This window comes from Bufo gargarizans, chromosome 2 (genome assembly GCF_014858855.1).
Source record: "Bufo gargarizans isolate SCDJY-AF-19 chromosome 2, ASM1485885v1, whole genome shotgun sequence".
Classification (NCBI taxonomy): domain Eukaryota; kingdom Metazoa; phylum Chordata; class Amphibia; order Anura; family Bufonidae; genus Bufo; species Bufo gargarizans.
In genome coordinates, this window is record NC_058081.1 from 470,093,204 (window position 1) to 470,107,805 (window position 14,602).

Sequence of the window (14,602 nt, forward strand, 5' to 3'; positions counted from 1 at the left end):
TGTCACGCCTCCTAGGGAGATGAGCTATACCCAAGGTCTTCTGTGTCCCCCAAGGAAACTGGGCGAGAAAACTCCTTTAACCATGTTAACGTTTACACCCAATGATAAGGTAGAAGGCTCAGCTCCCACCACCTACCAGCACTGTAAAGGTTATGGCTGTTCAGTGTATGACGCCAAATCCTCTAAGAAGGGACACCAACCAAATATTCATTTTCATTATATTTATTTTCAATCACAGTGGTCATCTAAAACAAAATCCACCATTTGTCAATAGATAATACAACATGAAAAAGACGACATGTAAACTGAAGGAAATAAACCCAAGATGGTAGCACAAACCACATGTCATCAACAAATGTGCAAATTTAAAAGTAAATTGAGGTCCAAATAGAGTAAACAGAGTAAAACTGAGGTCCAAATAATGAAACAGACTTATAATGAAGTGATACATTTTATACAAGTCCAGAAAAGTAAAATACGTACAAATAGAAATGTACCACAAGTCACCTACATGCTGGTGAAAGCATACTCCTGTCCACCACCATGGAGGTAGCTACTAACTGAGTGAGGTACTTGGTGCCTTATATATCCGTCAAGTCATTGGTACCTTGTAAACTGGAAGGCTTGGTGGCTGGCCATTCTCTATGGCAGCGACTGTTATGCTTTAAGTAAATGTGCAGCACCCGTCATATTATTTAAGGCAGCAATAATTAAGATATTTTGCAAAAATAAAAGGCCTCTCAAAAATAAAAATAAACACAAGGGCTTGTATGAAATTGCAAAAAAAGGGTCGAATTGGACTGAGCTCTAATATCTGGCACAGTCATGGAAGAGTGGCACAGTTTTTGAAAGATGGCAGCCATGTTTTTCTAGCCTCATACAACCACTTTAAGTCACCTCAAATTTTGTCAAAGTTGTTGGAGGGTACATTTCAATATAGATACAGCCTCTTGGTTAGTGTTTATGCATGGATCAAATTGCACTTGTATACAAGTAAAAAAAAAAAATAATAACCAAGTGATAACCAAGAGACAGATACATGCACCAAGGAACGCAGGATGCATTTTGGGCATTTAATGACATGACTGTCATGAGGGTAGAGACACCAAGCACTGCATGTTTGGAGAATATTGGGACTGTATATAGTCAAGGACAATGCTAAAGACTGAATGGAACTTGCCATCTCCGTCATCACCACTGTCCACAACATGACTATTGCGTGTAGCTGATGGATATAACTATCTACTAAACAAGGTGGGAGACTACAGTCATTAAGGAGGTACACGGTGCCCAACTAATAGAGATGGCCTAATGAAAACATCATTACTGTATTGTATGGCAGCCATCATTATGTGCTAGTGGTAGGTGGTCATAAATGATCCATAATAATGAAGTTGTTTGTGAAATGGTCCGATTGCGTCCACATTTTGAGTATCCAATACAACATCTCAAAGCCTAAACATATTCTGTTCTGAGTGTTCCCCCATGTTTTTAAGTTTCAAATGCACAACCCATTATCTTTAATATTCTAGCACCACTAGGGGCAATCTGTAGAGCTATAGGTTCTTGAGAACGGATGTCCTTCCAGGCCCAGAGCATCACTTGTCTTAAATGGTTGTACAGGGTTAAAAAAATATATGGCCACTTTCTTCTAGAACAGTGTCACACAGGTCCATGGATTGTCCCTGGTATTAAAGCTCAACAGCGCTGAAGTAAATGGAGCTGAGCTGTAACATCACACACAACCTGTGGTCAAGAGTGGCGCTGTAAAAACTCTTCAAACAACCAAGGTCATGTCGCCCATGGTCAACAAGTAAAATATTTTGTCCAAGACCATTCTGATATAGGAGGTCCAAAGATATTCAAAGACTGAGACACTACAGGTTGTCCACGGACATTGATACCATAATAAATACACATTTCCATCACATTATACACATTGCAGGAACGTTTGTGGTGCGCACCAAGTGTCAGGAGTTGTTCTGAGTTCATAAAAGTGCTATAAATCACAGGTACTAAAAATATATTGTACAATAATAAAACAAACTTTTTTCTCTTTTTTCGCTTTGATCATTAAAATACAATTTAGATTATTTACAAGTTTACCATCACAACACCACAGCAAGATGTGACATGAACACGTATGGAATCTAATAGAAGTGTTCCCAGGGATGTGTGGAGGGAAAAAAACAACAAAAAACACTTGTTTAATATAAACTTATTCAAGGTTCGGAAATTCTCACAAAAAATAGTGCCACTATTGTCCTAAAACTGTGTCCAGTATTGCAGCTTAGCCCCATTCTACTATAGACACAATACTAGACACAAACCATAGACATAAGTGGTGGTGTTGTTCATAATCTCAGACAACCCCTTTAAGGGATGGGATACCTTTGCGGGTCAAATTCATGACACTGTAAAGGCCTCAATTGTAGATGATCACAGATTTTTCAGGGTCTAGCAAAGACAATAGATGTTCTCATCCAGTTAATTGGTCCCTATATGAAGCATAGCATAGGGCTTGCCAATCAAGAAAAGGACTTTCAAAAGATGGTTACCTAAAGAGGTTGTACGGGAATAGAAAAACATGGCAGCTTTCTACCAAACAGCACTGCACCCACTACAGGCTGTGTGTGGTATTGCAGCTCAGTTCAATTTGGTTCAATGGACTAAGCTGCAATATCACACAAAACCTGTGGACAGCTGTGGTGCTGTTTTTGGAAGAAGGTGTAGGAACTTCAAGTGCTGTTAAGACACGGTCTTGCACCATAGTAGATGGGTCCCAGCAGGAAGGTCACCAATGATATCGCAGAATGTACTTCTTCCTCATATGTAGGCATGCACAATAGTTTCTTTCCTGAGATCCCAGCACCATGCGAGATGAATTTTATTTCCAGTAAAACCTAGAAACCTACTTCTAAAGAATCTGCATCTTCAAAAGAGAGGCTCATTTCCACTCCTGAGTCATCAGAACCGAAACATGCAGGGTACCCACATTCTGGCACGCATACAGCAGAGTTTAAATTCATAGGTGAGGAGAAATCAAACACCCAGCTTTCCAGGTCCATGGAAGAGTAATTATTAGGAGGCAGATAGGAGGAAGGCTGCTGGAATGGAGATGGGAGGCTCAGACACTTCCTTAAGGTGCCGCGAACTGGTGGCCTGTTGGACAGAAAGAAAAAAAAAGGTAAAAACATGGCTGCTTTCTTTCAAAAACTGGATCACAACTAAGATCAACTAGATCAAAACTAAAATGAGCTAAGCTTCCATACCACACAACCTGTGGCCAGGTGTGGTGCTATTTTTGGATTAAAGCAGCCACGATTTTCTAATCCTGGACAGGCGCTTTCAGGGCATATACACAATCTGTGGCAGGGAGCGTCAAGAGGTCAAAACTTGCATACTGTTGTACCAGTCTATGGAAATCTCTTTGTAGGGACTGAATGGGGCCCAGAACAGATCCCCCTCTACAGACTAATGTAATCTGAAAAGGTGTCCTCTAACTACACAGATAACCTACTGTTCCATTTTGAGTCCACAAAGGCTGGTCCTCCTGTTCTGCACCCTCATTTAAACCCTACAATAAATTGGTTAGTGTCAACGATTTGGACCATCCATGCCCTGATTTTATTTATAATGTTATTTATAACCACGACTAATTTCCCAGTTTCATATTAGCCCACCGGAGGGAGGGGCAAAAACTGAACCCCCACAAGTGTCATATAGCTGGAGATCCTTTTAAGTAAAGGTGTTTTTGCCCCAAACTGAACATCCCCCTTTGGAGCCTGTGACCAATAATGAACATGAGCCCTAGGCACCTACCTTACTGGGAGCAGCCTTTTCCTCGCCTGGTAAAAGACAGTTCCAGCCACAGCACGCATCAACTGTTGCATCCAACGAACATCATCCGGGATATCAGGGAACCAGTCTACCAACCTGTACAGGGATATAGTGTATAGAAGAAAATCTGTGCTATTCCAAATTAGCTGTTCTTTTTACAAAAGAAAACTGCACCGCCTAGTTCTCACCTTAAAGCTAAAGAGTATGCAGATTCCACAGGCAGAGTACAAGGCAGAGCCATATAGGAAGCCACCCGCAACGGCAAGAGGCTGGTGATCTGATTGTACAGTCCTTCCTTCTCCTTGCAGGCTTCTTGTAAAGCTAAAAACATCAAACCATTAAAATAATTAACACAAATATCACTAGAATATTCCAGCTAAAAGGACTGAAAAAGTGTAGAGATGGTATATCTGCTAGAATGCTGCCACCTGCTGTCAGACAAGGACCACAGCTGAAGAGACTTTCTCAAGTCACTGTATGGACGACAGCAAAAATGACAGTGGATCTGCAAGCCGTATAGCAGATCCCACCCACCCCCAACTTCCTCACAGGAACTGGTAACCCTTGAGGTACAAAAACACAAGGTCAAGACTCCTTGCTACTAAGAAGACTGAATATTTTAAAATTATTCTCTGCAATGTGGTCTAAAATCTGGACCCAACTCTGGACCACTAACCATGAAAAAGGTTAATTTATAACCTTTAGGGTTTGGAAACTCAAAAATTAGTTCAAAGAGACACTGGGACAGCCCTGTGTCTGTCAGCAATGTTCCTGAGATGTAACCAGCCTCTGACAGTTAAGGACTGTTCTGACTTAAAACAAGCCATCTTGCAATTTATGGAGGAACTGGAACAAAGTATAGTTAGAAGTTATAAACAGCCAAGGGGCGCCATTACCATTCAGCAATGTGGGGGGCAGCTTTTCCATTATCCTCTTATCTAGAGGCCAGCACACTTTCTTCAGCAGGGTTGTCTCATCGCCTTCCTTCTTTTCCTCTTTCTTTGATCGGACCATGGTACACTCTGGGCTGCTGCAAGGAGTGGCTGAAACTCCCTGCTTTAACTGCAGATCACACTGGGGTGAAGGTAATATCAAAAGCTCTAGAAACACAAAAGAAAAAGAAAAAAACAACATTACATATACAGTTTTGTAGCGTCATTTAGCACACTGAAGCCCTTAGAACTTCTGTCTGGTTCATCAAGATAATGTAAGACAAAGGTCCACAACCTGTAGCTCCCAGTTGTTACGAGTTTCGCACTTGCTGGTGATCCACAGGTTGGAGAACACCAACTAAAAAGGTGGTGGCATGTGTCGCAAAGTCAGATCCGATCTACTGCCATTGTACATAACACAAAAACATACACAGACTAGATGTATTGGGGCACACACTCTTAATCATTGAATTCAGGTGATCCTTCAGTAACATTACCACAGGTGTATAAAATCCAGCCCCTGGCCATGCAGTCTGCCTTTACATACATTTGTTAAAGTATGGTTCGTTTTAAAGAGCTCAATGAACTTTAGCGTGGTCCTGTCATATGATGCCACAATTTAAACAAGTCAGTTCATGAAATTCTTCCATCCTGGTGGTATTATTGTAAAGTGGAAGTGTTTGGCCCCTTTCACACGGGCGAGTTTTCCGCGCGGGTGCAATGCGCGAGTTGAACGCATTGCACCCGCACTGAATCCAAAGCCATTCATTTCTATGGGGCTGTGCACATGAGCAGTGATTTTCACGCATCACTTGTGCGTGAAAATCGCAGCAAGCTCTATTTTGTGCGTTTTTCACGCAACACAGGCCCCATAGAAGTGAATGGGGCTGCGTGAAAATCGCAAGCATCTGCAAGCAAGTGCGGATGCGGTGCGATTTTCACGCCCGGTTGCTAGGTGCGATTTTCACGCCCGGTTGCTAGGTGATGTATCATGTGATGGACCATGTGATGAGCGTAGGGATGTCATCAAAAAGGTCCTTTTCCTCACAGATGAAGACAGAAGATATGCCGGCTGCGCAAACAAGTGGATTAAGGGAAGTAAAATTTTTATTTTTTATTTTTTTTAACCCCTCCAGCCCTATTTTACTTAACATTCTGTATAACCATGTTATAAGGGAAAATAATACAATTTACACAACCTTGAACCTGAACTTCTGTGAAGAAGTTCGGGTCTGGGTACCACAGTCAGTTTTTTATTACCCCCGTGCAAAACACATTGCACCCGCGCGATAAAAACTGAACGCAATCGCAGTCAAAACTGACTGCGATTGCGTACCTACTCGCGCGGGTTTGCCACAACGCATCCGGACCTTATCTGGACACGCTTGTGTGAAAGATGCCTTTAGGAACCACAGCGACATAGCCATGACATGGCAGACCATGTATAAAAGTTGCCAATGCTCTGCTGACTCAATAACTGTAGATCTCCAGACCTCCTCTGGCATTAGCATCAGCACAGAAACTGTGCGCTGGGATCTTCAAAGCATGGGTTTACATGGGTCTGCCTGCAATGTTTGTCCTATGCTGTGCCAGTGTATTATGAAAGCGATCAGAAAAATCACCTATTAAAAAAAATAAAAAATATATAAATAAACCTTGTGTGTAGTGAAAAAAAAAAGTTTACTTTTAATACAAAAAAATAAAAAATCCAAGTTAACTTTTTTTTTTTATGTAAAAAAGTGTTACCGTATGTACCCCAACTTGGTAGAACTGAAAACTACAAGTTGTCCTGTAAAAAGCTCACAGCTCAGTAGAAAAATAGTGAGATGCAGCAATGCAAAATTACTTTGTTTTCCCTTTAAAAAAGTGGCTTTATTGTGCAAAAGTAGTAAAACAAACTATGGGGGACATTTATTAAGCATGTTGCGCCACAATTCTGGTGTAAAATGTGCCAAAAAGAATGTCATTTTAATTTGCGCCAAATATTTAAACAGTTTTCTCCACGATTTTCATCATAAAGAATGCATCACGCCAGAAATGAGTTATACATGTCAAAGTGGGAGGGGCTATCTAATTGGCGCATATTACGCCTCATTTATCATCCTCTTATGGGTGGAAATAGCTCAAATTGTTGCGGACAATTAAGCCAGCTTCTGAGGTGGGGTTTTGTGTAAAAAGTCGCATTTATGGCATAAAGATGTGACTTTTTATCAAAAAGTTGCATTTATGAAAAGAAAAACCAACTCGTCGTGGGAACAATTGATCGGTAAGTATTCAAGCCGGACGATGTAAAAGGAGCTAAATAGCAGGGTTTTGTCAGTAAATTGTCATTCAACAAAAAACAAAACAATGACAAAAACGCCCTGAGTGAGACAAAAGTCGCAGTTTACCACTGGAAATGTCGCAAATATAATGTTTCAAAAGTCGCAAGTGTGGCCTGGACAGGGGTGGCGGAAATGGTGCATTTCAGTTTAAAAAAAAGGTGCATTTTAGTGCTATTGGTGTTAAAATGGTCGCAAATCAAGAGAAATAGGCGAATAATCAAGTTGATATTTTAAAAAGTCACATTTTACAAGCGGCGTGTGCCTTTTGATATACGAGGTGAAAAAAATTAACCACTTTTGATTTGTAATGTTACTATGTTTCTGGCGCAAATAATGCCATTATTGATAAATGACCTCCTATATGTATTTGGTATCACTGTAATCATACTGATCTAGAAAATAAAGTTATGTTATTTATGCCACAAAGTGAAATGTTGAAAAATGTACAAATCAGTGGCGGTGTTTCCGTCCCCCCCCCCCCACCCCCCATCTTCCTCCAGAAAGAGTAAATAAAAAAAAGTTAACCAGTAAAACTATGTGTACCCCAAAAAAGAACCATAAAAACTACAACAAAAACAAGCCCTCATACAGCTGCATCGATGGAAAAATAAAGTCATAGCTCTTAGAATGTGATGATCAAAAAAAAAAATGTGAACGGCCCCAAATATAGATATAGGGCCAGATTTATCATTACACTTACATCTTACTCCACTTTTACATATGTCCAAAGTCACTCTTGGCTAAGTCAGATGTATTGATGGTCCTTTAATACTGTGACAAATGTGGTTTGACGGTAGCAGTTTATCCTTCAGTAAGCGGCTTTACAAAAGTCGCACATCTTTACTAAAAAGTCGCATAAAATAAGCATGGTCCTCACTGGAGTGAAATTGCGCAATTTGTTTGTGACTTTTTAAATTGTCGCAATAGTAAAGCTGTCTAGAGACTCATTTACATAAGAAAACACGCCCACTTTCAGAAAACTGGCGAACATAGCGCAGAGCCAATAAAAGTCTCAATTTTTGGCGCGGTTTTAGCGATTACGCAAATTTTTTAGACTTTTTCACTCCATTATTTTGAATTGTGCTAATGATAAATCTGGCCCATAGAGTGTCCATATAGTGTGGTTTTACACAGCTGACTTTACGTTGGATAGTGCCCTGTGTGGTATCTCCTGTTAGTACCCCCAAAAAAATGTAGTGTCAGGCAGTATGCAAATAACAATACACTACATAATTAAAGGGCATCTGTCAGCAGATTTGTACCTATGAAACTACCTGACCTGTTATATGTGCACTTGGAAGCTGAAGACATCTGTGTTGGTCCCATGTTCATATGTGGCCGCAATGCTCATTAAAATAATGTTTCAATATATGCAAATGAGCCTCCAGGAGCAATGAGGACTCTGCGCTCTCTCTCTGCACTTTGATTTTAGGAGGTCAAGGCCAGGCAGACCTTTTAAAGTCAAAGTGGAAAGGGCATGGCAGTTGCAAAGAGCACAGAGCCTCTACGAGTAACTGCAATGCCCCCGTTGCTCTTAGAGGCTCATTTGCATACATTGAAACTTCCTTTTTTGGCACATATGAACATAGGACCAACACAGATGCCTCCAGCTGCCAAGTGCACATGTAACAGGTCAGGTAGTTTCATAGGTACACATCTGCTGACAGATGCCCTTTAACAGCTGTCCAAATAACACTATACACAGATAACAATAAATAATCCTATACTGTGCTGCTACCACCATACACTGAAAAAAATATATACTAGTATGCCAAGCAGTAGAGCCATGCTCCAAAAATTGGTTTCGAAGTATGAATTTAGTTGCCCATAGCATCTAATCAGATTCCATCTTTAATAATTCAGAGCTCCTTTGGAAAATGAAATATGGAATCTATAGTAGAAAGTGAATCCACCTTGCGCTCCCTACTGGTGGGTCTGCGAACAATCAGCAGAACTGACTCCGCTGCTGAGTGTCAAAAGGAGCTGTTGTCCTCCTTCAGTTTCAAGATAAGAAGAATGGTTATGTCACCCGAAGGTGACGTAGGACACCAGCGCTGGAGTAGCAGAGCCCACCCGCTACCACCCTCTATGTCTGGGATTTGTGGGTGAGTATTAGTGAGAAAAGAAGGGAAGGGGCGGGTGACAAGACCGGAGAGAAAAAATTAATGAAATTAAAGAATGGAGCAGCCTGGTGCGCTTACCTGCTATACTGAACTGAGGGAGAAGGCAAGTTCAATCACCCGCCCCTTCCCTTCTTTTCTCACTAATACTCACCCACAAATCCCAGACATAGAGGGTGGTAGCGGGTGGGCTCTGCTACTCCAGCGCTGGTGTCCTACGTCACCTTCGGGTGACATAACCATTCTTCTTATCTTGAAATATGGAATCTGATTGGTTGCTATGGACAACTAAGCCAGTTTCCGTTTAGTCCTCATGCATTCTGAATGGAAAGAGATCCGTTCAGGATGCATCGGGATGTCTTCCGTTCCATTAGCATTACATTTTGTAACCGGACACAAAACCGCCGCAAGCTGCAGTTTTGTGTCCAGTCATAGAAAAAAGGAAAAGAATGAATCCATCACTAAAAACAATAAAACCATTAAAACAAAAAAAAATTGAATTCCGGTATTGAGATCCTCTGCCGGAGCTCAATACCGGAATTAACAGCGCAAGTGTTAAAGTAGCTTAAGGCCAGCTTGGTATATAAAGTTTAAGGCTCTATGTATTGTAATCCAAATGTTTCTATTACAAAGGATTTCCTTTTAACACTATACAAAGTGAACACATGTGTAGCAAATATGCCACGCCGCGAAAAAGGCGGAGTCATGAAGATTTGACAAACGGAAGATAGAATTAAGAAATTAAACATACTGTTGTCTTTTAGGAATCTAAGTGCATCATTGTAGCCCTGTTGACACATCTCTCCCAGAATCTGTGAAGACAATATCAGGACCATGAAATTAATTGAACAAATATGGCTGATGCCAGGGTCCCACCCAAGAGACGCTGGGTCACATAAGTTGTAGCCATTCAATTCCGAAAAGAACAGGTGTAAAATGTGCATCAATCTATAGTGTTTTGCTATAGCCATGATCAGGAGTAAATATAAGTAAGAAGATGAAGGTGCAGGAAACTTTATAAAAAGGATATATAGTTTTACATGGCCCCCTGCTGGAGAAATCTAGCATTACATAGAACTGATTGAAATCAAGTCGGGCTAATAGGTATATTAATTCAGTTTAACATTAAGGAAACCTATTTTCCTGTGCCTTATTAGGTTATGAGACTTGATGACGTCAATAGGCACAGAGTTTCCCCCAGTATTTCTGACTGTAGAAGGATATGGGGGAGGTTACAGGTCGTCACTTTTGGACTTGCCTCAGAAATGTCATTCTTAATCACTTTTTCCATGTCCATGACCTCCAGCAGGGACTGGGCAGGTTGCTAAAGACAGAACAGGTCTTTATAGACTGAACAGATATTCTGGAGAATTAGGTTTATGAAGTCATTAGGTTGTAACCAATTTCAGTGACTTCCTCGCAACCAAGTGACCCTTATTATTGTGCCACATCAGAAGCCTTCAGAGAAAAGATACACTGTGCAAGATGAGACATTTTGTTCCTTACTTTAGGTTCAGGCGGGAAGAGGGCACGTGTTAATCTGTAAAGATTGGCAAGGCTGAACTGGATGCTGGTGTTGGTCACCCTCAGCTCATGAAAGTTGGTAGAGTTGTCTCTCGGGCAGATATCAGATTCCCCAGAGAATGGAGAGATTGTGATGGTGTTCTTCAACTCATATTCAGGCAAATTATTGCTAATACCACCATCAACATAACGCTGCAAATTAAAAAACAACAATTATATAAATGGAGTGAAAGCACCTCCCTTACCAAGTCTCACCTATGTGGTCCTAACACTTGAGGAATTCATGGAGTGTCTTGTTGCAGACCTTGTATCCTGCGTATACTGTATGCTTAGTGGTGGGTAAGAGCCTACTGGAAACCTGTATAAGGGATTTCTCACTACAACCACTACTAGGGGCTGAGCAAACAGACAGGGTGCATGAACGTCCAAATAGAAGACTTATGATCAGCTGATCAGAAACTTGGGGGGTGGGTGCTGAAGTTAAAAAAAAAAAAAACTAAATTAGACAGATGGATGGATAGATATCTCCTATTCCACCTCTCTCCACATTCTGGCCTATTGGGCCAGTATTAATACATATTGTGCTGGTAAGGATATTCTATCAAGTTTATCCCGATCAAGAGGCTTGAAAGGGCGACAACCACTTTTGCAAAGCAGCAATGTGCTCAGAGTTGTCACTTCTGTCCACCACTCCTCCTGGCAGCTTAATGGCAGGACACTAACGGTAACCACATTCTGCTGCATTAACAATTTAAAACTCAAAAGAACCCTACAGCCACTGGATGGCCAGTCTGCATTTTAAACCTTGGGCAGTGTCAGATGGCCCCTAATTCAATTTCTAGATTTGTTTAACCAGGGCTTGACTATATAGCTCTGCTTTCCAGCAAATATTTGACCATATTTCTTTAAGTTTAATTACACCCTATTTAGGCTTTAATCCTTCTCAGAACAGATACTTACCACTCCTCTGAATGTTGGAGGGATGATCCCACAGTAAATGGGGACAAAGGAGCTGCATATTAAAGCCTATGGGAAAAAGGGTAAAGAAAGATTCAGGTGGATAAACTGATAAAGAAATCCAAGAAATGCACTCACGTACACCATCAGTAGAAGGAATATATAAAAGATCTACAAGCTCTTGAATTCTGACAAAACCTGATAACCATTTCCTACTGGTATGACAGGGTCACAAATGTTACCTGAAAGTAGTGGTTAGGCCCCTGCTGACACTTCCAGACATTATCGAGGTGCAATTATATGCCGATTAATTCCCGGGAAATTCTTTCCATTATTTACTCCACTACTTTGAGCCTATTCTGTCTCATATTGCAATCAAAATACAGATTTTTATTATTTTTGGTCTCCCTCCTATTTCCCACAAACATCAGACAAGGCCTCTCTCTGACTGTAAGGCGACTGATTGCAGTAGGAGCCCTCCCTCCACAGCTCCAACCAATCTAAGGGCGAGTTCACATCACTGTTCTGAATATCTGAATTCATAAGACAGAATTCAAAGCGGAAATCTTTAGAGTCAAAAGGACTTTGTTTTCCGTCCGGCATAACGGAAACCAGAAGGATCGGTTATGCTTGCCCATAGACTTCTATTATGACGGCTCAAAACGGAATATCTCTAACGGTTTCCCTTTTGAATTCAGTCTTATGAATTTCGTTATAACCATGTTATGAAGAAAAACAATAGCGGAAATCATAACAGCGATGTGAACCCGCCCTAAGCCCTGCCTTCTTAGTTGCCCAACCCTCATTCATCCATCAGCAACAAATAGAACGGTTCAGAAGGATATCAGCACCAGTCTACTCAACAGTACCTGAATTAGCTCCTCTTTAGAGCCAAACTCAGACACCAGCACATTCTCACCATCTGAGACCCGAGTGAGGGATATGCATAGTCTGCCCGATGCCAACTCATGTGCATTTTCAGGGAGGTTTCGGTACAGGCCATTCTTCAGTATCTTGACCAAGTTAAAGGAAGGATGCATCGGTCCCAGATTTCTTTTCCTGGCTTCCTTAGCCACGTCCATCACATCTGAACAACATTGTGCTGCAGAGACAGAAGATAATGTTCTGCTATAAAACCGGGAAAACTATGAAACAAACACAAGGATAAATGCCCTCAGAGCTCCTTACACAGTGGCGGCAGCCAGTTTGTGATTTAAAATTTTTCATTACTTTAATACATTTTTATTAAATTATTCCTCTAAACAAATCTTTCCCATTTAGCAATTCACATAAGAATACAATCTCGCAAAACATTACTTCAACCGTCAAACCCAAAGAAAGGCCAAAGGAAACGAGCCAGTAAACGCAGAGCACATGTTAAGAGTCAGACCACCTCCTTTCCCGTTTTTTTTATTATTATTTTTTTTAGGAAAAGTGGTAAAGGAGTGGGAAGAAGCTAAAATGTTGAAAATTTTGTCACAAACCAGGACCAGTTTTCTGGTGTAGAGGAATAATAGGTGACTGATAAATTTTGTAAACTGGATTATTTAAAACATAACCTTTACTAGGTCGCTTAAAATATATTTCATACTGGGTGAGAGACAGAAATAACAACTAACATAACAACCTCCACTGTATCTCATACACCAATGAATATATGAAAAAATGGTTGGATCTCACCTCATCCGAGTCTGATCCCCAATCGCAGAGGGTGGTCCTGGCAGTTGGTGGTGCCTGAAACCGGTGTGACCGGGGTACTGCGTATGTGATGGCAGTGTTGACCTCCTATTAAACCCTATTCTGGCTTTCCTGCCTATCTAGGGGTGGGGGGCTATTATTCACACCTGCCTACCACAATGGAGCACCCGCCCCGACAGGGGCGACCCCACACCGAACCTTACCCTCGGTATGGGTCTGGTATTCTATGTAACCCTATTACATTGCCCTACATGCCATGTTTCCATCTTCTATCACAGACATCATCAGGGGACTTCACATGTATTCAAGGGTATTCAAAGATCAGGGTGGTTTTAACCTCCAATCAACTACAAATAAAATTACAAACATACACTCAGTATGGGTCACTTATATTATTGAGCAATGCAGTCAATTCCATTCAGTGCACTTACTCAGAGATCAGGGTGGTTTTCGCCTCCAATCAGTAGGACAGTTGGTGACTCTTATCCTAACTGGAACATGGGAAGTGTCCCATGTCAGTAACTGTCTCATCCAGAGTATAGTGGCGTGGGCTGGGCGGTCCTGCTAATTTAAATCCGTATGATGCGATTGTGCATGTATATAAACAAGAGGCAAGTCATCAATTGCTTTGTATTTGGGCCGTGCGCTCTGAGCCTAGGTGTTGCTATGTAACGAGCAACGCTCAGTCGCAGACCCTTACCTCACTTCCGCTCGGTCCGCACCATGTGACCTGAACTTCCGGTCCGGTGGAACGCACGCGAGCGGCGTGCGTTCCACGTGGAGCAACATGCGACTCGGACAGGTGAGTTAACTAATCAGGGAGGGCGGATACCGAGCGGAAGAGGGGGATAAGAGGAGGCAAGTAACACTACCTAATGCTCACCCGGACCATCGTTAGTTTGAGTGAGACAGTTACTGACATGGGACACTTCCCATGTTCCAGTTAGGATAAGAGTCACCAACTGTCCTACTGATTGGAGGCGAAAACCACCCTGATCTCTGAGTAAGTGCACTGAATGGAATTGACTGCATTGCTCAATAATATAAGTGACCCATACTGAGTGTATGTTTGTAATTTTATTTGTAGTTGATTGGAGGTTAAAACCACCCTGATCTTTGAATACCCTTGAATACATGTGAAGTCCCCTGATGATGTCTGTGATAGAAGATGGAAACATGGCATGTAGGGCAATGTAATAGGGTTACA

The 14,602-nt window shown here is 41.5% G+C and overlaps 1 protein-coding gene across 1 annotated transcript in view; it reads right to left on the minus strand.

The window, feature by feature from the left end:
* Positions 1-232: 232 nt before the first annotated feature.
* LOC122926460 (patatin-like phospholipase domain-containing protein 2) overlaps positions 233-14,602 on the minus strand; it is a 28,091-nt gene continuing 13,721 nt past the window's right edge. The window contains exons 2-9 of the mRNA XM_044277841.1: positions 12,567-12,799; positions 11,701-11,766; positions 10,723-10,932; positions 9,968-10,028; positions 4,737-4,940; positions 4,029-4,161; positions 3,823-3,936; positions 233-3,162 (exon numbers count right to left, since the gene is read on the minus strand). Of these exons, the coding sequence (XP_044133776.1) occupies positions 2,904-3,162; positions 3,823-3,936; positions 4,029-4,161; positions 4,737-4,940; positions 9,968-10,028; positions 10,723-10,932; positions 11,701-11,766; positions 12,567-12,799 (1,280 nt within the window). The 3' untranslated portion in view covers positions 233-2,903. The remainder of the gene's footprint in view (positions 3,163-3,822; positions 3,937-4,028; positions 4,162-4,736; positions 4,941-9,967; positions 10,029-10,722; positions 10,933-11,700; positions 11,767-12,566; positions 12,800-14,602) is intronic.